Here is a 26,727-nt window from a genome sequence, read left to right as displayed (position 1 = left end):
AGTTTGATTTTAAACAACTGAGAGGAGTTATAAATGCAAAGTGCTTACTTCCACTGTGGGTCACTGATAACAGTCATGACCAGGACCTCAGGAGATGATCGTCTCCATAGGTCAAGGAAATGAGGAGGTGAATCTGTGGAATTCCTTGCCCCAGAAGGTTGTGGTGACCCTTACTGGGTATTTTTAAGGCGGAGATACACAGATTCTTGATTAGTAAGGGTGTCAGGGCTTATGGGGAGAAGGCAGGAGAATGGAGTTGAGAGGGAAAGATAGATCGGCCATGATTGAATGATGGGAGTAGATTTGATGGGCCGAATGGCTTAATTCTGCACCTAGAACTTATGAAGTTATGAGACCAGGAGATGATCTTCTATATTGGTCAAGTAGACCAGGAGATGATCTTCTATTTTGGTCAAGTAGATCAGGAGATGATCTTCTCCAACGGTCAAGTAGATGAAGAGATGATCTTCTCCAACGGTCAAGTAGATCAGGAGATGATCTTCTCCAACGGTCAAGTAGACCAGGAGATGATCTTCTACATTGGTCAAGTAGACTAGGAGATGATCTTCTACATTGGTCAAGTAGACCAGGAGATGATCTTCTCCAATGGTCAAGGATGCTGAGGCCAACTGCAGTACCCCGACTGCATTCCATCTGAGATTACCTGACTCAGCACTGATAGATCCCATCAGGCACTGGGAACTTATCCACCTTAATGCTCTTCAAGAGCACGGCACCACCTCCTTCTCAATCTGCTGCTGCCCTGGCAGATTTGTATTCTCCACACCGATCTCACTGTCCACCAAGTTCTTCTCCTCGGTGAATGCAGATGCAAAGTACTCGTCTAGCACCTCACTTACATCCTCTGACTCCAAGCATTCCTTTATCCTTCTTCTTTACGCTCATGTTATACCATATGTATGAAAAGCCTTGAGATTTTTCGTAATCTGACTTCCCAATGACATTTCACTGCCCTTTCAGCCCACCTAATCACCCGTGCGAGTTCTTTCCTCCTCGCTTTATATTCCTCTGATACCACCATCATAAACCTGTCATCCGGTTCCTTTTTCTTCCTGACCATGTTTACAACCTCCTTGGTCATCCAGGGTTCCCTTGCCTTGCTGTCCTCATCCTCCCTCCTCCTGACTGGAACTTGCTGATCCTGCACTTTGATATAATCTGCTGATCCTGCCTGTAATATAATCCCATTAGAGTCATTGTTTCTTTCTTATTTTTCAGCTCAGTTCATTATGCTTCAGTAACCGGCACAGTGGCGCAGTGGTGAAGTTGTTGCCTTACAGCGCTTGCAGCGCCGGAGACCCGGTTTCGATCCCGACTACGGGTGCTGTCTGTACAGAGTTTGTACGTTCTCCCTGTGACCTGCGTGGGTTTTCTCCGAGATCTTCGGTTTCCTCGGTACGTCCAAAGACGTACAGGTTTGTAGGTTAATTCGTTTGGTAAATGTAAAAATTGTCTCTCGTGAGTGTAGGATAGTGTTAATGTGCGGGGATCGCTGGTCGGCGCGGACCCGGTGGGCCGAAAGGGCCTGTTTCCGCGCTGTATCTCTAAACTAAAAAACTAAAACGAAAACTAGATTCACTCCAAGTCTTGCCGTGACTTTCTCCCTGATTAGCAAAGCAACTCCTCCACTTCTTTTACCCCCCTCTCTATCTCGTCTGAAACATTGAAACACCGGCATGTTCAGCTGCCAGTCATGTCTCTCTCGCAACCATGTTTCCACAATGGCCACAACTGCAAAATTCTAAGCACTGATCCGGTCTTTAAATTCATCAGCTTTACCACAATACTCCATGCCTAGAAGTAAACACACTTCAGCCCTTCATTATCCCCATCTTCATGAACCTCTCCCTGCCCGTCCTTCCTTTGAGACGTACTTGTCATGACCTCCACTTTCTCATCAGCCCCTCCACTCGCCGACCTGCCCCCCCCCCCCACCCCCATTCTAGTTTAAACCCTTCCACTTCCCGAGTAGCACTAGCAAAGCTACACTTGTAGGTTTCCTTTCAAAAGCTTTATGCAGAGAATGGAACCACAAAACACCTCCCCACATGAATTAACATTGGATAACAAATGAATCCCAACAGCCTGAAGACAGAGCTGCTGCTTTTATAAAGCTCAGTGCTGAGCAACTCTGACCGGGGAAGGAGAATGCACCAGAAGCAATGCTTTATCTTCACGCTGAACTCTCAGAATGGAATGTTTAAATTAACATATTGTAATGCATTTGAAGCACCTTCAAAATTAACGCAGGAGTGCGGGAGAAACTGATTGCCTGAATCATGTGCGATAACCTCATGGTTGTTGAACAGAATTTTTAAAATGTATTCAACCTGCAAGCCTGCACTACAAAAATAACCATGAAAGTTACTGGTCTTGTGTAAAAACTCTGCATCTCAGCAGCCAGAGATCCTGCTGGGTTTATCAAAGGCAAGCTGGTTAGTATTTCAGTGGTGAATCGGGAAGAGACACAGTCTCGTGCCTTTACAATCTAATGAAGGAGACCGACAGCTCTCTGTGTTATCCCAGTTCATTAACTGTTTGAGGCGTCTCAAAAGTGTTTAATAAACAAGGATACGTTGAAATAAGTTGAAACAATAAGTTGAAAACAGCCAAACTTTTAACATAGATTGGAAATTAACATTTAAAGCCCTGATCCTCTTGTTCTTTCTATATTTTCCACACTTCCTCAATTGAACTTCAGCAAGAAAGAGTAAACAGTTACCATTTCCCAGTATTTGGATAGTAATGGTGCTGAACTAGTTTCATTTCCTTCCTGACTAAGCTGCTTGTCAACCATAGTATCTCAGCAGCAGTTGCTAGCAACATAAGACCCTTTCTGCCTGGGAATGTTCACACCAGACTCTGGCAATGTACCCCGATTATAAGAGTTGTTCGAAGTTTGGAGAATTCGTTTTTTCTTCAATTGAGAAAATGATTTAGAATGAAAACAAATCTGTCAAGAGTCATAGAGTAACTAAAATCCCTTGAGGGAAAACAAGGTATGAACCCAAGTGATATACAAGACCAGAATCTCTTTTGGAGTGCAATTCCCTACATGAATCCAGATTCTATTTCCATTTGGGAAAGAGTTTAATGAAGGTGGACACACATTAGTCAAGTACAAATCTGCCTGCAGCTAAACAGCTGCTTGCGATGGACATTGTAGCTGAAACAGGTCACAGATAATATGCATGGAAATAAGCAAGGAACCAGAGGATTTCTGTGTGTGGTGAGTGAGTTCCAAGTCCCGTGTTGTTTATGGTGGTTTACCAGGCATTTTGAGAGATGTGACGGAGAGGGGGAGGAGGTGCACCTGGATGGAGGGTGGCAGGATGCGTGTGATGGTATAAGGCAGGAAAACCACGTCGAATTTCAGAACCGCAGTGGCAAGGACTGGCTCACAAGGTAAACAAGTTTTGTCACAAAGTACACTGAGCCACAACGGGTAGGCAGGTCACCCGGACAGGAATAAACCTTAAACCCTGTGTCCTAAAGAAGTATTTGCCAGGATGCACTAAATCACTGCTTTCAACAATCAGAAAAAAAAGTTTAGCCATCAATGAAAGTGTTATTTAGCTCAACATCCCTTCTAATGTGCTCTGGGAATTTTAGCCAGACTCAGCAGGTCTGGACCGTCTTGCTAGTGGTGATTGATGCCGTGTTAAGCTGCCTCCTGACCCTGTTCTGCTTCAACATTAGACAGTGGTCACCATAACTCACGATGGGCAGTGCTGGCAGCTTCTCCCCATCCAACAATGCTGGCAGTCCGGCTCATTCAGAGTCCATTACCATGATTCAGCTTGGTGAGCACATGTGCACAGAATACTAATCACAACGCACACCAGCGGATGTTTCTTGGCATTTGTTCCAAAAGCAAACACCACAATTTATTTCATTATAGATCAGGTCCAGGCATTTGGATACCAGGATTTGCAAAATTTGCAATAATTTCAGGTGAACTGTTGCCAAAGTTTTTTCGCATGATGAATAACGTGTGAATTCTATTCAGCGATGTTACTGTACTATTACCATCATAGACAATAGACAATAGGTGCAGGAGTAGGCCATTCAGCCCTTCGAGCCAGCACCGCCATTCAATGCGATCATGGCTGATCACTCTCAATCAGTACCCCGTTCCTGCCTTCTCCCCATACCCCCTCACTCCGCTATCCTTAAGAGCTCTATCCAGCTCTCTCTTGAAAGCATCCAACGAACTGGCCTCCACTGCCTTCTGAGGCAGAGAATTCAACACCTTCGCCACTCTCTGACTGAAAAAGTTCTTCCTCATCTCCGTTCTAAATGGCCTACCCCTTATTCTTAAACTGTGGCCCCTTGTTCTGGACTCCCCCAACATTGGGAACATGTTTCCTGCCTCTAATGTGTCCAATCCCCTAATTATCTTATATGTTTCAATAAGATCCCCCCTCATCCTTCTAAATTCCAGTGTATACAAGCCCAATCGCTCCAGCCTTTCAACATACGACAGTCCCGCCATTCCGGGAATTAACCTAGTGAACCTACGCTGCACGCCCTCCATAGCAAGAATATCCTTCCTCAAATTTGGAGACCAAAACTGGAAATATTCCTTTTAATGAAAGTAATTACTAATTAGATGTTATCTCAGTCCATTGCAGTGCAAATAGTCAAGTTTAAATGAACAATTCTCCAGATACTGACTCAGCAAGAGACCCGAGTTCGATCCTGACTATGGGCGCCGTCTGTACGGAGTTTGTACGTTCTCCCCGTGACCTGCGTGGATTTTCTCCGAGATCTTCGGTTTTCTCCCACACTCCAAAGACGCACAGGTTTGTAGATTAATTGGCTTGGTAAATGTAAAAAAATTGTCCCTAGTGTGTGTAGGATAGTGTTAATGTGCGGGGATCGCTGGTCGGCATGGACCCGGTGGGCCGAAGGGCCTGTTTCCACACTGTATCTCCAAACTAAACGAGAAGATTAAACATATAGTGCTGAATCTAATCTGAATCAAATTCACCTTCACAGAATTAAAGCCGTAAATCAAAGCTGCAAATCTACACTGTCTTGAGGGAAACGAAGTTGATCTTGTAAAGGGAAAAAAATGAAGAGAAGAAACATTTATTTGAAACAGAAAGCTATTTGAACAAGCCAAGCAGCAGAGATCTTGTTTCAATTCTGTAAATAGGAGCTGGATCAGCTATAATTTCGCCAGACTTAGTGCTTTATTTGAGGTCTTCTTTGTTTAATAACACTGACAGAAGGATTGGAGAATTATTGCTCCCAGAACCGTGTTTGCTTTCCCTTCTATTCCTTTGATTTGAATTAGTCATGAAGATGATTAATACTACCGACAGCTGGTAATAATTTACATTACAGTATTTAAATAAAGGGAGAAATTAATCCCATCCACAATCTTAGGTACAAAGAGTGAGCAATATTTCCTTCACAGCTCCAGTTCTCAACACACAAGGTTTAGAAACCCCCCACGCCACCCCCAAAACAAATTGCCTGTTGAAACCATCACCATGTTTACCATTGAATCTACTGGGACATCTTCACTGAAAAGCTAAAGTCATAAAGCCATGCTTTACAACTTTGTTAAACAGAACAAAATGAATGATGTTCACCTGGACCACAAATTAAATTAATTGCTCTCTTGATACCAAAACACCAAAGCATTGGTGAGCAGTAGAGGGGCGATACCCAGATGAACATTTCAGGAACATGTTCCACATACAACAGAAATCCCAAAACACTATTTCACTATTTTCCCTCCATTATTCCACAACATTTATTCCTCACCAACATCATGGAGCCTATTTCCAGCAGCACTCCTGGATTTCACTCAAGAAAGCATTCTACAAATTCAACCTTAGGCCATTTGGACACAGAGGGAAGATAATAAGATCCATAATCAACCCTCTTTAACCCTGGAAAAAATAGTGTTGTACGTATTGCGAGCCAGTCCTGAAAGTTAACGTGCATCAAAGCAAACAATGAGGGCACGGGGCCTGTACTCACTGGAGTTTAGAAGAATGAGGGGGGACCTCATTGAAACATACAGAATAGTGAAAGGCTTGGATAGAGTGGATGTGGAGAGGATGTTTCCACTAGTGGGAGAGTCTAGGACTAGAGGTCATAGCCTCAGAACTAAAGGATGCTCTTTTAGGAAGGAGATGAGGAGGAATTTCTTCAGTCAGAGGGTGGTGAATCTGTGGAATTCATTGCCGCAAAAGGCTGTGGAGGCCAAGTCAGTGGATATATTTAAGGCAATTATAGATAGTTTCTTGATTAGTACAGGTGTCAGGTTATGGGGAGAAGGCAGGAGAATGGGGTTAGGAGGGAGAGATAGATCAGTCATGATTAAATGGCGGAGTAGACTTGATGGGCCGAATGGCCTAATTCTGCTCCTATCACTTATGATCTTATGACAATACACCAACATATATCCAGCATCATTATGTGTAGGAAAGAACTGCAAATGCTGGTTTTAATCGAAGGTAGACAGAAAATGTTGGTAACAAATCAATTTCTTGGTAAAAGTTCACTGGATCGGAACAATTAGTTGATGGTCACAGTTAAAGGTCAGAACATACAACCAGACTCACCATTGGCAACAGAAAGAAGCTAAATCAAGAAGAAAATGTTTGCTATCAAATTCTGACATGATAATTTCATTATTAATTCTGATCTCGGACAATGACTAAAATTCAATATCTTGAAGCCTTCACGACTAAAAGACAATGTCAACCTCTTCATCGTATTAAGGGCTGTATTGGTAAATGTATAGTTACAAAAGTGTTCACCCTCTTAGTCCATACCTCTTAGGTCTAATGGAATCAAGGGATGCGGGGAGAAAGCAGGAATGGGGTACTGATTTTGGATGATCAGCCATGATCATATTGAATGGCGGTGCTGGCTCGAAGGGCCAAATGGCCTCCTCCTGCAGTTATTTTCTATGTTTCACCCAAGGCAACTTCCTCTTCACCATCTTCACTATTTACAATTTGATAACAGTTACTGAAACTGCAACAAACAGCTTGACATGGTGTTCATGGAATGAACCACAAGCTGCAGAGATCAGAACAGCAATGGTAATCACCAAAATACTGATAGCACCATTTCACTTTTGATCTCTGTTCTGAATCTGGTCTCTGATCTTGCAGGTAAAAAGCCACAAATATATTTGCTCATTCTGGATTTGTTACTGTACATAGAAGATGCAACTCAGAGGAATAGCCATCTCATTTGGCCTTTGCTTGTTCTTTGATATCGTTTTCTAATTCATCCATTTCCCTGACATGTTAATGTCAACCCTTCAAGAATTTATGTTAGTATAGAGCTAACATAGATGCTGCTTCTGAACTTCAGTCACACGGGTTCAATCTGGGCCTCCAATGCTGTCTGTGTGGAGTGTACAGGTTCTCCATTTGACAGTGTGGGTTTCAACGAGGCACTGTAATGCAATTTCTTTCTATCTCCCAAAGATGTGTGAATTGGTAACTTAAATTGTCCACTGCAAATTGCCCTCCATGTGCAGGCAAGTAGTAAAATGTGGGAGAAGGTGATGGAAATCACCATGGTGCTGCAGGTACAGCAGGCAGTGAAGAAAGCCAATGGGATGTTGGCCTTCATAACAAGAGGAGTTGAGTATAGGAGCAAAGAGGTCCTTCTGCAGTTGGACAGGGCCCTAGTGAGACCGCACCTGGAGTACTGTGTGCAGTTTTGGTCTCCAAATTTGAGGAAGGATATTCTTGCTATTGAGGGCGTGCAGCGCAAGTTTACTAGTTTAATTCCCGGAATGGCGGGACTGTCGTATGTTGAAAGACTGGAGCGGCTAGGCTTGTATACACTGGAATTTAGAAGAATGAGAGGGGATCTTATCAAAACATATAAGATTATTAAGGGGTTGGACACGTTAGAGGCAGGAAACATGTTCCCAATGTTGGGGGAGTCCAGTACCAGGGGCCACAGTTTAAGAATAAGGGGTAGGCCATTTAGAACGGAGATGAGGAAAAAACTTTTCAATCAGAGAATTGTAAATCTGTGGAATTCACTGCCTCAAAAGGCAGTGGAGGCCAAGTCTCTGAATGCATTCAAGAGAGAGCTAGATAGAGCTCTTAAGGATAGCGGAGTCAGGGGGTATGGGGAGAAGGCAGGAACGGGGTACTAATTGAGAATGATCAGCCATGATCACATTGAATGGCGGTGCTGGCTCGAAGGGCCGAATGGCCTCCTCCTGCACCTATTGTCTATTGTCTAAATGCGAGAAGAATAAGTTACTGGGGAATGGGGTTGCTCCAAGCCAGTGCACACTCGATGGCCTAAAATAGCCTTCTTCTACGCTGTAATGAAACATGAAATTTTCTTTTGGGAATTAGTATTTAATAGACTGTACTCCCAACAACAGTGAACATCCAGTCATAAAATCTCTGTGTGGACAATAAATGTCTTCTCACGCGATTCAACCTTAAATTGGGCATCATCTGGTTATCAATACTTTCACCACTGGAAACCTTTCTCCTTCTTTATTAGATTAAAACTGTGTAATGATTCTGTATCCTCAACCAAATTTATTCATAATCTTCCAAACTCCATGTGTTGTCAGTTAAAATATGTTTTTTTTTGCTGAGAATTAGAATAGTTAATAATTGTTTAACAACTGTGAATAATTGTTAAAAATTGGTCTGAATGTAATAATGCAAAATGCATGAATCTATTCTGAAACCAAGATGACACTAGAAGAGACAGTGAAGACGGTTATTAAAAATTGCAGTACTCTATTGATCAGCCTGGTGCATGGTGTTCCATTTTAGTTTAGTTTAGAGATACAGTGCAGAAACAGGCCTTTCAGCCCATCAGGTCCGTGCCGACCAGCGATCCCCACACATTAACACTATCCTACACCCACTAGGGACAATTTTAACATTTACCAAACCTACAAACCTGTACGTCTTTGGAGTGTGGGAGGAAACCGAAGATCTCGGAGAAAACCCCCACAGATCATGGGGAAAATGTACGAACTCCGTACAGGCAGCACCCGTAGTCAGAATCGAACCCGGGTCTCAGGCGCTGCATTCGCTGTAAGGCAGCAAACCAGGACAGGACCTTCACAGTGAAGAGTCGGCCACTACACCTGGGAGTTTGTAGAGCAGAAGGATCAAGGAGAACAGATACATTACCCTGAATGTGGCATCATACTTAGATAGGAAGGTAAAGAAGTATCTTCATACCTTGACCGTCATCGGTCAGGGTATAGAGTATAGAACAAAACAAAAAATCCTGAAGTAATTCAGCTGGTCAGGCAGCATCAGAGATGGAGGTGGATTGGGATCGGAATAGGTCACCTATCCATGTTTTACAGAAACGCTGCTTGTTATTCTGTAAACCAGTGTCTCCTTTTTATTGAGTATAGAAGTTGGGGAATTATGCTGCAGTTATACAAGACGTGGTTGAGGCCACGTTTGGAGTACCGTGTTCAGTTTTTATCACCCTGGGAAGGATGTCATTAAGGTGGACAAAAGGTGTATAAAAACACGAGGGGATTAGATAGGGTAAATGTACAGTTACTGTTATCCAGAGTAAGGAAACCAAGAAACTGCCGACATAGGTTTAAGGGGAGAAAGAACCATGTTGGGTACATGATAAGATCATAAGTGATAGGAGCAGAATTAGGCCATTCGAGTCTACTCCGCCATTCAATCATGGCTGATCCATCTCTCCCTCCTAACCCCATTCTCCTGCCTTCTCCCCATAACCTCTGATACCTGTACTAATCAAGAATCTATCCATCTCTGCCTTAAATATATCCACTGACTTTGCTTCCACAGCCTTCTGTGGCAATGAATTCCACAGATTCACCACCCTGACTGATGAAATTCCTCCTCATCTCCTTCCTAAAAGAACGTCCTTTAATTCTGAGGCTATGACCTCTAGTCCTAGACTCTCCCACCAGTGGAAACATCCTGTCCACTCTATCCAAGCTTTTCACTATTCTGTACATTTCAATGTGGTCCCGTTTGTATATGAAATAAGCTGCCAGAGGAGATAGTTGAGGCAGGTGTTAAGAAAGCTTTTAAAAGATATCCAGACAGGTACATGGATAGGACAGGTTTAGGATGAGATGAGCCCAACACAAGCAAATGGGATTAGTTTAGATGGGGCATCTTGGTCTGGATGGAAGCGTACAGCCAAAGGGCTTGTTTCCATGCTGTATGACTATATATTACTCAAATCTGATCCATCAACCATTAACTTTAAATAAGGTAAATACTCAACACATTGTTCAATACCCACATCCAGTCGTGCACTGCTATAAACTCCTCTTTATCGGCACATTGGTACCAAATATGTTCGTCGTATGAAGTTGAGTCTATTGAGTTTCTTCAAAAAGTCAAAGTATTTCAGAAATAAACTCAAAAATAAAACAATTCTGTTAAATAGGATTATCTGATTTATCCATGATTGTCCAGCACATTATCCTCGTTCGTTTGTCAAAGATTAGTATTGAATCGGATTATTGCTTCAAATATACAATCCTCCTACAACCTGGATAGGTTTCCAATTCTTCTCTTACAGGTGAAGAAAGAAAATCTTTTATGAAGGAGAAAAAGGTGAAGCGGGTGCCAACCTATTCCCAATATTCTGCCCAGGAGTCAGATATGGTTCGGCACCAGGAACATAACAATGTAGGAACGAGGAACACAAGCCTTCCAGACACTCAAGTCTCCTAAATAAAGATTGGATGATTGATCCAAACGTGGCCTCAACTTTACTTTTCAGCCTGCTCAGCATAATCTCTGATGCCACTATTGACCAAAGATCTGCCCATCTTAGGTGATCCATTGCCTCCATGTTAATTTTCCCTCTCATTAGCTCAATCTAAAATTGACCACATGCTTTATTTGATGCCCTCTATACCTCGGAGAACCTACTTTGTTGCTAGAAAGTGGGTCTGACAAACTATTTCCTCAAACTTTTGTCACGTGCTTTAATAGCTCATACTGAAATATTTCATCAACGAGTACTCCGGTCTACTATGGAAAATGACAAATATATTTGTCTCCTTATAATGGTATTGAGATTTTAAAATGTTTTTTTTATATAAAGCCAGTATTGAATGTGCAGTCAATCCCATTGAAAGCTGCAGTCTGATCAACAATTTCAGCGGTGGCTCCTATGATTAACATAGGTAGACATAAGGCAAAGCAGTTTATCTAGATTACAAAGGTCAGTGATTATCATGGGAAAATCTTAGGCAGATTACACTGGAGGGAAAAGCTCCACGCCAACAAATGTTCTCCTAATTCTGATTTAAATAATGCTAAAATATCTGGACATGTAAACCTTACATCAACTAAAACATACAGCAGAACAATTAGTTCAACTTCCTCTTCAATGACCACAATGATAATCCTTTACATATTACTCAAAGAACCACCTGGTGATTTGGTATTAGCCCTGGTATCGACACAATCAATTGCAGATGCTTGGTTACAAGAAAAGACAAAGTGATGGAGTATTTCAGAGAGTCAGACAGTATCTCCGGAGGACAGGTATACCGTATAGGTGACGTTTGGGATCGGGACTGTTTTTCAGACTAATTGTAGTGGGGGGAAAGAGGGGGGGAGGAGAGAGAAAGGTGGGGCCTCCCCCCTAGGAGATAGATTTAAACTTTAAAATGTGAATAACTTAAAAAATATAACACCGATTTCAATGAAACTTCTTCCATTAGCACCAAAAGGACGACGGTGAGTAAGGTGGGCCTAAAATTGTCACGCTATCGTGTACCGTTTTGGTTGTAGTTCAGGAACAAACAAACTCCCTCACCAAGTAGAATACAAGATGCTGTTGGCATGGGAATGGGAAGGCGAGTTAAAATGATTAGCAAACGGGAGATCCAGCAGAACTTGGTGGGCCAAGCACATGTTCAACTAAACAGTCACCTAGTCTGCGATTGCTCTCGCTGATGTAAAGGAGGGCAAAATGGGAGCACCTAAATCAGTAGACGAGGTTAGAGGAGGTGTACATACCAGGTGCCAGTGGTTGAAAGCAATGGATCAGGGGCATAATGTGCCGTGAATGCAGAACATAGAACAATGCAGCATAGGGACAAGCCCTTGTGGCCAAGTCCATGCCAATCATAATTTACAGGAAAGCACACATTACAAATTGAATGAAAACGAGCGCTGCAAATCAAAATTATCAACCATTGTTTGGTAACCAGAGTAAGTGTTTACTTTCATAGCTTTAATTAGAGATAAAAAGATAATCCAATGACCTGGACTGAAACATGCATGGGCACACTGAATGGGAAAGATAACATTCTGTTTTGATGCTTTTTACTGCAGAACCTGCAGAAGTGTGGCATGGTGGCGCAGCGGTAGAGTTGCTGCCTTACAGCGCCAGAGATCTGGGTTCCACCTCGACTATGGATGCTGGCTGTAAGTTCTCCCCGTGACCGCATGATATTCGGTTTCCTCCCACACTCCAAAGACATACAGGTTTGTAGGATAATTGTCTTGGAAAAAAAAGGAAAATTGTCCCCAGTGTGTGTAGGATAGTGTTAGAGTGCGGGGATCGCTGGGCGGTGCGGACTCAGTGGGCCAAAGGGCCTGTTTCCAGGCTGTATGTCTAAACTAAACTGCTAATTGACACCCTCGCCGATGCAGAAAGCGAGAGAGCTGGGAAAAGGAGAAGCCGGAAGTCCCAGGGACTTGGAGCTCCTGCCAAATTTCACAGCAGGATCTAATGATTAATTTTTACAGCCTTCCATTTCACAGCCAATGTTGGCCAGAACGGCAGCTTGGCAAAGAAGCCAGTGGCACGCGACCACAACTAGGAAACATGTAGGAAGGAACTGCAGATGCTGGTTTAAACCGAAGATAGACACACAATGCTGGAGTAACTCAGCGGGACAGGCAGCATCTCTGGAGAGAAGGAATGGGGTCTTGATCCGAAACATCACCCATTCCTTCTCTCCAGAGATGCTGTCTGTCCCACCCGCTGAGTTACTCCAGCTTTTTGTGTCTTTCTTCACAACTAGGAACTGTTGGCCACCGTTACTGACAATGGGAAAGTACTGGGATTGTACAGAGGACTCGACAACAGAAGGACGAGAGAGATCAGAGGACAGAACACCTGTGATTACGGGTTACGGTGCTGAATGGGCTGAGTAGAGCAAGCTGGAAATCGTGATTTGATTTTCTCAAGTTCATCCACATTCCTTTTACCCATTGAATGTAATAGAGTTAGAGTACTGAAGCAGGCCCTTTGGCCCAACTCGTCACTGGCAACCAAGATGCCCACTTACTCTCGTCCCATGAATACTAACTCTCACTTTTCACATCTGTACGCACTCCAGTCTCCAATAATTGATGAGAATGAGTAAGACTCTTAGACCACAGTGTGCATGGACAAGCACACTGGTACAATCCAACTCCAAACTCACCATCCATGATTACATGTTCCAAAAACACCAGAAAGTACATACATCTCCAGGGCCAGATGAGGACTATCCAAGGACACTGTGGGAAACTAGAGAACACATTGCAGGCTGAGATATCTGCATCATCATGAGCCATGGGTCAGGTGTCAGAAAACCCAGGGGTGACTAATGTTGTGCGTTTATTTATGAAGGAGACAAAGAAAAACCTGGGACCTATAGATTTTTAGATTTAGAGATACAGCGCAGAAACAGGCCCTTCGGCCCACCGGGTCCGCGCCGCCCAGCGATCCCTGCACACTAACACTATCCTACACCCACTAGGGACAATTTTTACATTTGCCCAGCCAATTAACCTACAAACCTGTGCGCCTTTGGAGTGTGGGAGGAAACCGAAGATCTCGGAGAAAACCCACGCAGGTCACGGGGAGAACGTACAAACTCCGTACAGACGGCGCCCGTAGTCAGGATCGAACCTGTCTCCGGCGCTGTATTCGCTGTAAGGCAGCAACTCTACCGCTACGCCACCTTGCCGCCCACTAACTCTCGTCTAACATCTGTAGTAAGAAACTTACTGGAGGGGAGTCTGAGGAATAAGATCTGCATGCATTTGGAAAGACTGGGGTTGATTAGGGGTAGTCAGCATGGCTTGGTACATGTCCCCAAACTCTCAGTCTGAAGAAGGGTCTCAACCAGAAACATCACCTATTCTTTCTCTCCAGAGTTGCTGCCTAATCCAACATTTTGAGTCTATCTTTGGTGCATGGGAGATGGTGCCTCATGAATTTGATTGTTTGTAAGCTAGCGGGAAGTAGATATGGCATGTAGTCTATATGGCCGCCAACATGGCCTTTGATAAGGTTCTGCACTATTAAAGCCTGCCTCTGGCTTCATTCTCAGTGAATGGATTCAGCAGCTCAAATGGTTTGAGCTCCACGGAACTAGGCTGAAGAGATGGTGGAAGCAACTTGAGTCCATTCATTTAGGACAGAGGGGCAGAGATTTCATGTGGGTTGGGAAAATAACTAAATGCTGCAATCAGGGACAGCACAGTGGTGCAGTGGTTCGATCTTGACCACAGGTGCTGTCTGTATGGAGTTTGTACCCCCCCCCCCCGTGATTTGTGTGAGTTTTCTCCGGGGGGGGGGCTCCAGTTTCCTCCCACACTCCAAAGACGTGATTGGCTTCGGTAAAATCATAAATTGTCCCTAGTGTGTGCTGAATAGTGACAATGTACGTGGATCGCTGATCAGCACAGACTCAGGGGGCTGATGGGCCTGTTTCCGTGCTGTATCTCTGAACAAAAATTAAACTGCTTTAAGGATACAGATTTCAAATCTGTACAATATACATCTTCGTGCATTTTGGAGTCAAAGCTGCTTTGCAGTTTAATATGACTTACTATGGATTAGAACAGAAGTTAAGAAGATTTCCCTCCTAATACTTACCAGGATAAAAGATATTCCATCCTTATGCCTCCATGGCTAACAATTTGTGGTTGTGTCTGTGCTTAAATTAAAAGAAACAGCAGAACATGTTGTTTTGGTTTTGCAGGGAACTTTGTAGAACTCACAAGGGCTTTATCAACACAAGTCGAACGATTATTGTTTCGGCAGCATTGAAAGATAAGTAAAGGAAAATAAATGGAAGACTAAGCTGATTGCACTAGATGTTGGCAATTCTGTTCAGCAAAATTCAGAAAGTCCTTCAAAGGTAGACACAAAATGCTGGAGTAACTCCGTGGGACAGGCAGCGACTCTGGAGAAAAGGAACAGATTACGTTCTGGGTCGAGACCCTTCCTCAGACTCTCTCTGATCAGTTCCTTCTTACTCAGAAAGTCCTTCTCTCAGTGGAGAGGGGTCAGTGAAGGCGAGTGACAGGCAGGGAGAAAGCTAATGGAGGTTTGGAGTCGTGCTGTGGAGGAAATGGAGCTCAGTTTAGATTTTATTGAGATATTTATCCATCTTAATGACAGATGATTTGATACAATATATTTGTTGCGAACATGAATTATTTAAATAAACAGAACTATAGCTCAAAAGTGAAGGTAAATAAATGATGTTAAAATATCTTCAATGTTGACTTAAATGAGAGTTAATTTAATTTAATTTTATTTGTCATATGTAGGTTGGCACAGGGTCAACGATACAATGAAATGTATTTGACAAGACAACAGGTCACCTCAGCAGTAATATTCCAAGGATAAATAAGATAAAAATGACATTAGTAAGGTAAAAAGACAATATTAAAATAATCAACATATATGATGTGAAATGTGTTTATGAGTTCAGAAGCCTGATGGCCTGATGGTAGAAACTGTTCTTAAGTCTGGTGGTACGCGCAGCCATACTCCTGTATCGTCTGCCTGACGGTAACAAGGAGAACAGCCTGCGTGCTGGGTGGCTGTGGTCCTTGATGATGCTGCGTGCCTTCTGCAGGCACAGCCGGTAGAAAATGTCCTGAATGGCCGGGAGACAGTTGCCAGTGATGTGCTGTATTGTCTTCACCACTCTCTGTAGTGATTTGTGGCTGTGGGCAGAACAGTTCCCGTACCAGACTGTAATGCAGCCCGTCAGCAGGCTCTCGATGGTGCATCTGTAGAAGTTTGTGAGGATGCTGGAAATGTGATTAGTTTACAGGTGACACAAGTGGTGGGAGTATTGTATGTCAAGAGGTGGGTCATTAGGCTGCAGTATAGGATTGTCAGGTTAGCTGGAGAGGGCAATGGCTGATGGAATTTAAACCTGGCGTGTGAGGTGGTGAGTTTTGGGATGTCCAAGAATATTGTGGGATAACGAGACCTATGTGTTGAGGTTCAAAGATCCCTTTAGGGTGTGGTGGTAAAGAAAGGGACACAAGATCCTGGCCTTCGTCATCCGGGGCATAGAATCCAAGAACAGGGGAGTCTTGACACATCTTTATGCAACATTGGTCAGGTCACAGCTGAAATGTTCTATGCCAGTCAGGCTGCATGTTATAGCATTAGAGAGGGTGCAGAGGAGATCACCGGGATGCTGCCTATGATTGAATACTTCAGTTCTGAGGAGAAACCAACTACATACATCGACCTGGCATTTAATGGCCCAGCTCTAGTTGCCCTTCAGAAGTTGCTGGTGAGCTATTTTCTTCATCGTTTATGGTTATCTCTGACCTTGAGATTTGGGTCAATGCTTTTCAAGGTCTTTTCGGGTGACGAAGGAATGGAAGCATCTTTCCAAGTAAGGTGTGTGAGTGAGTGTGCGCACGTGTGCAAGTGATTTCATATGATAATCATCATGACCAGAAAATATTATCACATTATATCAGATTTTCTCCAATGTTAGCAATGGGATGATTTGGGTGACATTGGAGTAAACATGATAATGCCAGCCAGGAGGAAATTGTACAAAGGGGCACAGGTAAGAACATCAGGATTGTGTGGGCATTATTGTTAATAAACATTTTTATTTGTCCAAGGAGTTTTCAATGGATGATTGATCCCATGTACAAATCCATCGTACAAACAACAAAACAAAGTATGCCAATTTTCACTTTGCTGTTGAAGCATGACTCCTTGAAAAACAAAGGTGTGGGAAGTCTCATCCAACCATAGTCCATTACTCCCAAACTAGCCCACCTCAATTTATCGGAAAGTTGGCAGAGAGCTGCAAAATATGTATGATGATGTTGTCAGGACTCGAGGGCCTGAGCTATCGGGAGAGGTTGAACAGGCTGGGACACCATTCCTCAGAGCGCAGGAGGATAGGGTTTGATCTTATAGGGGTGTATAAAACCATGAGAGGAATAGATCAGGAAGACGCTCAATCTCTTGCCCGTAGATTGAGGGGGGATCTTATAGAAACTTACAAAATTCTTAAGGGGTTGGACAGGCTAGATGCAGGAAGATTGTTCCCGATGTTGGGGAAGTCCAGAACAAGGGGTCACAGTTTAAGGATAAGGGGAAAGTCTTTTAGGAACGAGATGAGAACGTTTTTTTTCACAGAGAGTGGTGAATCTGTGGAATTCTCTGCCACAGAAGGTAGTTGAGGCCAGTTCATCGGCTATATTTAAGAGGGAGTTAGATGTGGCCCTTGTGGCTAAAGGGATCAGGGGGTATGGAGAGAAGGCAGGTACGGGATACTGAGTTGGATGATCAGCCATGATCATATTGGATGGCAGTGCAGGCTCAAAGGGCCGAATGGCCTACTCCTGAACCTATTTTCTATGTTTCTATGTAGATGGGGAATCGAGAACCAGAGGACATAGGATTAAGGTGAGGGGGGAAAGATTTAATAGGAACCTGAAAGATAACTTTTTCACACAAAGGCTGGCAGGTGTATGGAACAAGCTGCCGGAGGAGATAGTTGAGGCAGGGACTATTGCAATATTAATGCAATATTGAAGAAACATTTAGATTGATACATGGATAGGACAGGTTCAGACGGATAAGGGCAAATGCAGACAGGTGAGACTAGTGTAGATGGGACAAGTTCCATGCTGTATCACTCTATGTACCTGAGTTCCCACGGCCAATGATTCTCTCACACAATGCGTCAGCAATGGGATCGCAGGCATATTAGATGAGTACAGTCACCAGCTGTGTGGCAATGGCTGTACAGCAGCAGCTGTGTGCTGGATCACTTGCGCTGTGAGAAATACCATCAATTCCACAGCAGTTGTGGTCAGATTAGAAGCAATTCATAATTGATTTTTGCAGATTTAAGCATGAATACTAATTGCCACACAGCTAGAGCGCCTCTCGACATTCATACACACATCAGAATATGGTGGCAACCGATGCAAGGTTGCTCAGATGGGCTGTGCAACTACGAGGTGGCACCAATCTCGTCATGAAGCAGTTCTCATGGAATCAGTCTAATCACAGGTACATTTTACATATACAAGGCAAGTACAGAATCACTCATTAACTTGCAAAATTTAAATCAAAGCTCAAACATTAAATCACACTGGCACAGCGTGTAGAGTTGCTGCCGTGCAGTGCCAGAGTCCCAAGTTTCGATCCCAACCTCGGGTGGTCTGTGTGGAGTTGCATGTTCTCGCTGTGACCACATGGGTTTCCTCCAGGGGCTCTGGTTTCCTCCCACATCATAAAGAAATGCAGGTTTGTAGGTGTAGGAAGGAACTGCAAGTGCTGGTTTAAACCGAAGATAGACACAAAATGCTGGAGTAACTCAGCAGAACAGGCAGCATCTCTGGAGGGAAGGAATGGGTGACGTTTCGGGTCGAGACCCTTCATCTGAAGAGTGAGCATGACACATCACTCCAAATCCATCCTCCGTGACCCTGCACCTGATACGTTTAGGTTTATTATTGTCTCGGCCCGAAACGTTACCCATTCCTTCTTTTGAGTAACACCAGCATTTTGTGTCTCTCTCAGGTTTGTAGGTTAATTGACTGCTGTAAATTGCTCCTAATGTGCAGGGTGTGGATGAAAAAGTGGGACAACATGGAACTAGTGTGAACAGGTGATCAATGGTCGGCATGAATACAGAAGGCCGAAGGGCCTGTTTCCATGCTGTACCTATCAATCAACCAATCAAAATATTCCTCTGCTATACTAGCACTATAGTTACCGCCATTTAACAAGAATGAGCAGGAGAAAAGGCTGTGAATTTACATCAGATCTTCTCAAGGTACAGTACAAGAACAGGCCCTTCGGCCCACGATGTCTGTGTTAAACAAGAGTGAGGCCACGTGCAAACAACACCTCATATTCCGCTTGGGTAGCTTACAACCCAACTAAGGTGGATTAGGTTGAATTCTCCAAATTTAGGTAACATAAAAAACCCTCCCCCTTCTCTCCCCACCCCACCTCACTCCAGAACCTGGACTTGCACCCATTTCCTTCTCTCCCCTCCACCCCTCCCCTCCATTCCTTCCTCTGCCTTTGCAATTCGCAATCTGGCTGCCTCACACCTGTTTTAATCTCCAGCTTTTTTTCCAACCATCTGCCTTTCAAAAATCCAATGGCCTGTGTCCTCCTATAGCTGCCATGTTCTGTCCTGCCCCCCTTCCTCCTCCTCCCCCCCCATACAATCAGTCTGATGATGGGTCCCGACCTGAAAATGTCATCTATAGCTGTTCTTCAGAGATGCTGCCTGACCCACTGAGTTACTCCAGCACTGTGTCCTTTTAAAGGCAAGGCCACCCCTTATCCACCTTCACATATCCATTTGCCTATCCAAAAGTCTTTTAAAACCACTAAAGTATCTGCCTCGACCACCACCTCTGGCAGCCCATTCCAGGCACTGTGTAAAGACTTGTCCCACACATCCTTCAACTCCGCCCCTCTCACCTTAAATCTATGCCCTCTGGTATTTGATTCTACCCGATCCATGCCTCTCATAATTTTATATAGTTCTGTAACCTCTGGCATTCTAGGGAAAACAATCCAAGTCATGTTGTGAACAATTTGATTTATTTTGCCGTTACTTTCACTGATAAATTAATAACCTCATTTGGAGAAAACGTGCTTGCCGCAAGAATATGTACAAGGAGGCCGCAAGAATACGTTTCTACAAAAGGTTCCTTCAAAATCAGATTTCAAATTTGTTTAATAACTACCTCCATAATAGTCTGCTTGCTTAAGATTAACAGGCCAGTTGGTGACGTTACTTATTGTTCAATAGTTATTATAGTTACACAATTGTCAGGTTCTTTCAGAGGTTACATGCTTACAATTCTCAATATGACGGAGCCAATTATTTCAATGTTATCAATAACAAAAACACAAGTGGTTCAGTAAGAGAATTGAAATTGGTTCAACATACTGGTCGGTGAGTTATACTGCCTACTGCCTACAATATTTTTTCACTGTCGTATGATACCAATATATTTTGCCAATGAGCTATCAGAAAACTAAAATTAATTTTCTGGTGTTTTACTATTCCATGAAAAATGCTTCTCAGGAATTAAACAATTGCTATAAACCTACTGAAACACACTGCAAATAGTGTGCTCTTTATGCCACACTAATTCTGTGAGGTTTAAAAATGTGCATTATATATAAATTTTTTAACTTTTCTTCACTCCTTTCATTTTCTGAAATTAAATAACAGTGATGTACTGAGTTAAATTGTTCTTCAGGACACTGACCTTTCCTTGACAATTCAGATATTAAGCAATTAAAAAATCCCAGAAAAGTCCTCAATGGGGCTAGATGTTGAGTTATTGTATGGTAATGAAGGAGAGCGAGAGAGAAAGAGAGGGAGAGAGATCCAGTCAATTACTATGCACGTCTATGCTCCTCAGCAACATCACAGTAACCCCCGCTGTTGTTTACTGCGTTTACTCCTCCAACTTTACCTAAAGGTTTGCCTTCAGAGTTTATTTTCCCTTGGCCCCACAATGCGTAAGGAATATTTCAAGCCCAATAGGCCATAGAATATTAAAAGGTCGATTCTTTCTTTCTAGGTTTGGCTGTTTATTCTTAGCAATTAATATTCGACAACAAACCGTAACGTCACAATTATCCCGGGAGCTGATCTTGTCCGGACCATTCCAGCAGTCAATGTACCCATTAACGTACATTCCTATAACTTATACAACAAATGCTTCAGGATGTACACTTCTGTACAAAACGGAGCAGTAAAACTACACCCAGTGAAATAACCCCAATAAATATAATTCCAGCAAAACGGTTAGTTATTAAAACATATTTGTACAATCATGCTGCATTGTATACACGCCTTGAGTGCATTTTGTTACGATTAGAAACCATTTTTTGCTCTACAAATTGCAAGAACTTTAAAATCACTGGCTACTTTTACTTGGTATTTGCATCATACAGGGCAATTGTTTCAGTGCTCGCTGTCAATTCCACAATAAATGCTTCTTTGCATCTGTCGCACCAACAAAATGTATGCCTGGATGATTCAACCAGCTGAGTGTGGCTTATAAAAGCTCTAGATATCCTTAAAGCTTCTCTTGGCGGTAAATGGCTGCCTGCCTCTCTGACACCAACCCACAATGATATTGTGCTGTTTCTATCGCTGAGTACTTGTCCACCTGCCCACCACCACACATCCATACAGCAAAGGCCCACGCCATCTCCATTGAACACAATCCCCCCCATCAGGAAGACGTAAAGCCCGCTGTTTCTTCCTCCATTGCAGAACCAGCCAATTTCCTTCTACCAAAAAGAGTCTAACGAAACATCGCCCATTCCTTCTCTCCGGAGATGCTGTCTGTCCAAAAGTGTTACTCCAGCATTTTGTGTCTATCTTCATTTGAGATCATTTCAACGGGCCAGGCATAATCAGCCTCAGATATGTCAACACTGCGTGTGTAGGTAGTCTTTACCTACTCGGCAACATCTACACATTCCCATCTCATTCTTCCTGCACATCAAAGCCTCAGCCACCTTCATCTGCCCCATTGCAACGACGTGGTTTCATTGATTTCTGGTTCACTGTTTCCACGCGACTTTCACAGCCCCAGGGTTTTGTACATCTCACTGTTTTACCGCCCTTGGCTAAAGTCCAGGAACTCCCTCTCCGAAACCCCAACCCTGTCTCCATCCCAGTCCAACCGCAGACATTCCTCGTATTTATTTCCAGGGCTGGCCTCGTTCTCCACGCGAGGCACAAAAAGCCGAAGTAACTCAGCGGGTCAGGCAGCATCTCTGGAGAAAAGGAATGGCGACGTTTCGGGTCGAGACCCTTCAGACACTTTTCCAGAGATGTCGCCTTGTCCCACTGAGTTACTCCAGCGTTTTGTGTCTACCTTCGGTTTCAACCAGCAGAAGAAGGGTCTCGACGCGAAACGTCACCCATTCCTTCTCTCCGGAGATGCTGCCTGTCCTGCTGAGTTACTCCAGCAATGTTGTGTATATCTGCAGTCCCTTCCTACTCATTCTCCATGCTATTGGGTTTAGTGCCAGGACCATTTCTGTCCACGTTCCCCACGTCCTCACTGATGTTGCAGCCTATCCACGCGGGCTGGATCTCTCCCGGTGTCACGGAACCCGACAGGTATTGAGACGTGTGGAGCCCACTCTCTCTCTCTCTCTCTCTCTCCCTTCCCTGGCGAGGCTGGAGAATGCGTGGTCTCCACCCGAAACGTCACCCATTCCTCCTCTCCAGAGATGCTGCCTGTCCCGCTGAGTTACTCCAGCATTTTGTGAATACATCAGGGGTGAAGATGCCGGCGTCTACACTAGAAACCCGCGGCTCCACACTGTGCGCTCTGCCCCGCTCACTCTCTGCCACATTACAGACAGACCCTGCTGCTGAAGAAGGGTCTCGACCCGAAACATCACCCATCCCTTCTCTCCAGAGACGCTGCCTGACCCGCTGAATTACTCCAGCATTTTGTGTCTGCCTTCGGTTTAAACCTGCATCTGCCGTTCCCTCCCACACGGAGTTCACATTCAGGATTTTCTGAATTTTATTGAACAGCATCTCGAGGAATCAGCTTATTCTTCCGTTTATTTTGCCTGAATTACTTCCCCTGTCAGCTCACTCTGTAGACCCGCCACGCTCTACAATCAATTGCCCCTTAGATTTCTGTTAAATCATTTTCCTCTCACCTTAAATCTTTGGTGTAAACCAGCATCGGCAGTTCCTTCCTACGCTGCTCGAATCTTTCTATCTGCCGTATTTGACACAAGCCTAATCATCCTCAAACAACAGACAATAGGTGCAGGAGTGGGCCATTCGGCCCTTCGAGCCAGCACCACCATTCAATGTGATCATGGTTGATCATCCACAATCAGTACCCCGTTCCTGCCCTCTCCCCATACCCCCTGACTCCGCTATCCTTAAGAGCTCTATCCAGCTCTCTGTTGAATGCATTCAGAGAATTGGCCTCCACTGCCTTCTGAGGCAGAGAATTCCACAGATTCACAACTCTCTGACTGAAAAAGTTTTTCCTCATCTCAGTTCTAAATGGCCTACCCCTTATTCTTAAACTGTGGCCCCTTGTTCTGGACTCCCCCAACATTGGGGACATGTTTCCTGCCTCTAACGTGTCCAACCCCTTAATAATCTTATACGTTTCGATAAGATCTCCTCTCATCCTTCTAAATTCCAGTGTACACAACAACCCGACCAGAAACTTCGACTGACCATTCCCTCCACTGAGGCTGCCTGACCCGCTGGGTTGCTCCAGCGTTTTGTGTTTTTGCTCTGGATTCTAGTATCCGCGGTCCTTTGTGCCGCTTCTGCACCCAACTATTCTGTTCTGGCCGATTGAACGCAGGGAAACGTCTTCACACATTGTGAGGAGCCCTCGTCTGTTTCCAGTCGGCGGTACCGCGGCATCGGCGGCAATGTGCGCCGTAGTGACAGTGCAGAGCAAACGGCAGTGTGACAATCCTCACAGCCTTCCGGAGAAGCCAAGCCTGTCACTGTACCCAGGGATAGAGTAGCCCTGTCTCTACCTTGTAAGCGCTCCGACAATATCACTAATTCACCGAATCAGATCACCTCCGCTCTCATCAAAAATACGGACTTCCGTGGCTTCTCCATACTGTTACCCCCCCCCCCCCCTCACTCTCTCCCCCCCCCCCCCCCCCCCCACCCCCACCCACACACACACTCCTCTCCCAAGGAATAATTGACATTTCGGGTCGAGACCCTTCTTCAGACTGAGAGTCAGGGGAGAGGGACGCGAGATATATAGACGGCGATGTAGAGAGATAGAGAACACATGAATGTAGAGGATAAAGCGTCGTGTTGAACCCGGTTCTGGCATTCAATCTATCTCAGACGAGCTGTTAATCCCTTGCAGATTCTCACAGTAGCTGCTCCACGCTGCGCCGAACTAGGAATTCCACAGGCGGGCAGGATTCCCATTCAGGCTGGGGATAAAATGCAGGAGAAGTGGGCAGGTTCTACCTAACACCAGACCTACAGCATCCCTGTCCCAACAGCGGTGCTCTCCGGGGCAAACAACAAAGTACTTGTCTTGCTATCCCGGAACAAACAGGTCCATTACTCACTGGAACTTTTTGGAAAAGTCAATTTCTGGAAATCAAAAGGTCTTGGGGCCGGATAGAACCCGGGCTGGAATTGGACGTCAAACTGCTTCAGCTAACGGTTGCTTTCTGGTTCAACTACAGCGATTCTACCATAAATAGTGAAATGTACGTAAAACACAAATACAAATAACACACTGCTCTGTAACTCCGATTCCCAATCTTTCCAGTTGGCTGCTCTATTGATAACCAGACGCTAGTGCTTTCTACAATTGCTGCTCTTATGATCGCATGAGACAGTAAATGCGAACAGGCACATTAGAAACCGCTACTGAAACACACAAGGCCGTTCAAGATGCTCAACAAAACATCCACAATCGAGGTGTTTTTTTTTGTTAAATCGCGACGTTACATCCTGGGTCGCCCGTGTCAGTAAAACACACGGCAACATCGTAAATCAACATGGCAAACATTAAATCGTGAGACGTGACTGCAACAAAAAAAATCCCTGATACCCTCTTTGAATCTCAATGAATGGAACTGGTCAGCGTTGCTTTCGCTGGGCTGGATGTGGTGGTGGTGGTGGTGGGGGGGGGGGGGGGTGGGGGGGGGGGGGGGGGGGGAGAGGAGATTGGGGGGGGGGAGCAGCGGCTTGACAACGATGGTCAGGAGTGGGGGGCGAGTGTGTTGATCACAGCCGCATTATTTCGTGCACCGTCGGCTGCGAGCGGCGGCTTGAAGTGGCTTTGTTGCTCCAGGGGAAGGCGAGGGAGGGCAGGTGGGGGGAGAGTGGAGCATGGACAAGGGGAGCATTGAAGCCTCGGGTGGATGGCCGGAGCATCAGGAGCTGGCGGCGTTGCATCTGCCAGTGTTGAATGCCCGGTGCGAGGGGAGGGGAGGGGAGGGGAGGGGAGCGGGGGGCAGAGGCTCATTCATTCCCGGGTCTGACATACCAGTGCTTGGCCGGCGAAGGGCAGCCCCTTGTTGGGCGCCTCCCGGACGTGTCGGCTGTGCCTCTGTTGCTGGTGCTGGTGGTGCTGGTGGTGCTGGTGGTGCTGGTGCTGCCCGCCGCCCCGCTCCTCGCCGCCCCGCTCCTCGCCGTCCAGGCTGCTGAAGTTCCACACGAGCAGCGTCTGCACGAACAGCACAGTGAGCGCCGCGATCAGCGCCGAGCGGGAGCGCCGAGCCAACCTGCGCCCACACGCTGCCGCTACCGCCGCTACCGCCGCCATCCTCACTGTGCAGCCGCTGTGCCGGCGGAGCCCCCGCTACACACACTGAGAGACGCGCTACACACACACACTCACACACACACAGCCCGGGCAACACAGCCCCGCCCACAGCCCACAGCCCCGCCCAGCCCCGCCCCGGCCAATCACCGCTCACAGCCCCGCCCTCAGCCCAGCCCCGCCCCGGCCCGGCCAATCACCGCCCACAGCCCCGCCTACAACCCCGGCCCGGCCAATCACCGCCCCGCGCCGCCGCTGCCATCCTCACTGTGCAGCCGCTGTGCCGGCGGAGCCCCCGCTACACACACTGAGAGACGCGCTACACACACACACACTCACACACACACAGCCCGGGCAACACAGCCCCGCCCACAGCCCACAGCCCCGCCCTCAGCCCAGCCCAGCCCCGCCCCGGCCAATCACCGCCCACAGCCCCGCCCTCAGCCCCGCCCCGCCCCGGCCCGGCCAATCACCGCCCACAGCCCCGCCCTCAGCCCCGCCCCGCCCCGGCCCGGCCAATCACCGCCCACAGCCCCGCCTACAACCCCGGCCCGGCCAATCACCGCCCCGCCCCGCGCCGCCGCTGCCATCCTCACTGTGCCGGCGGAGCCCCCGCTACACACGCGCACATACGCGCTCATACACTCGCACACTCACAGCTCGGGCACCACAGCCCCGCCCCGCCCCGCCCACAGCCCCGGCCCGGCTAATCACCGCCCTCTCCCTCTCCCCCGCGCCGCCGCCGCCAATCACCGCCCTCATCCTCGCCCCGCCCCCAGCCCCGTCTTCGCTCCGCCCCGCGCAGCTCCGGCCAATCAGCGGCCGCCTCCCTCGCCCCGCCCCGGCCAATCATCGGCCGCCCATCGCCGCAGCCAACCGGCCGCCAGGTTTCCCGCGGGACCAATCGAGATCCCGGCCGCTCAGCCAATCAACATCTCCCCGCCCACCCCGCGGGCTGCGGGCCAATCACAGGGCAGCAAGCATCGCCCGCCCGCTCCCCACTGCCCGCTGCCCGCGAGCCCCAACGCAGCGTCCGCACCCGCACTGATGCTACTCAGTGGGGCAGTGTGTCAGTGTAAGTGTGGCAGTGTCAGTGTAAGTGTGGCAATGGAAGTGTAAGTGTGGCAGTGGAAGTGTG

The 26,727-nt window shown here is 46.0% G+C and overlaps 1 protein-coding gene across 1 annotated transcript in view; it reads right to left on the bottom strand.

Annotated features, from left to right (window-relative positions):
- xylt1 (xylosyltransferase I) overlaps window positions 1-25,630 on the bottom strand; it is a 294,644-nt gene extending 269,014 nt beyond the window's left edge. Inside the window, exon 1 of the mRNA XM_078418358.1 lies at window positions 25,314-25,630. Coding sequence (XP_078274484.1) covers window positions 25,314-25,592 — 279 coding nt within the window. The 5' untranslated portion in view covers window positions 25,593-25,630. The remainder of the gene's footprint in view (window positions 1-25,313) is intronic.
- Between the last annotated feature and the right edge of the window lie 1,097 nt (window positions 25,631-26,727).

The sequence above is a fragment of the Rhinoraja longicauda genome, chromosome 21 (assembly GCF_053455715.1).
Source record: "Rhinoraja longicauda isolate Sanriku21f chromosome 21, sRhiLon1.1, whole genome shotgun sequence".
NCBI classification, from domain to species: Eukaryota; Metazoa; Chordata; class Chondrichthyes; order Rajiformes; family Arhynchobatidae; genus Rhinoraja; species Rhinoraja longicauda.
This window is presented reverse-complemented; position numbering and strand designations above follow the sequence as displayed.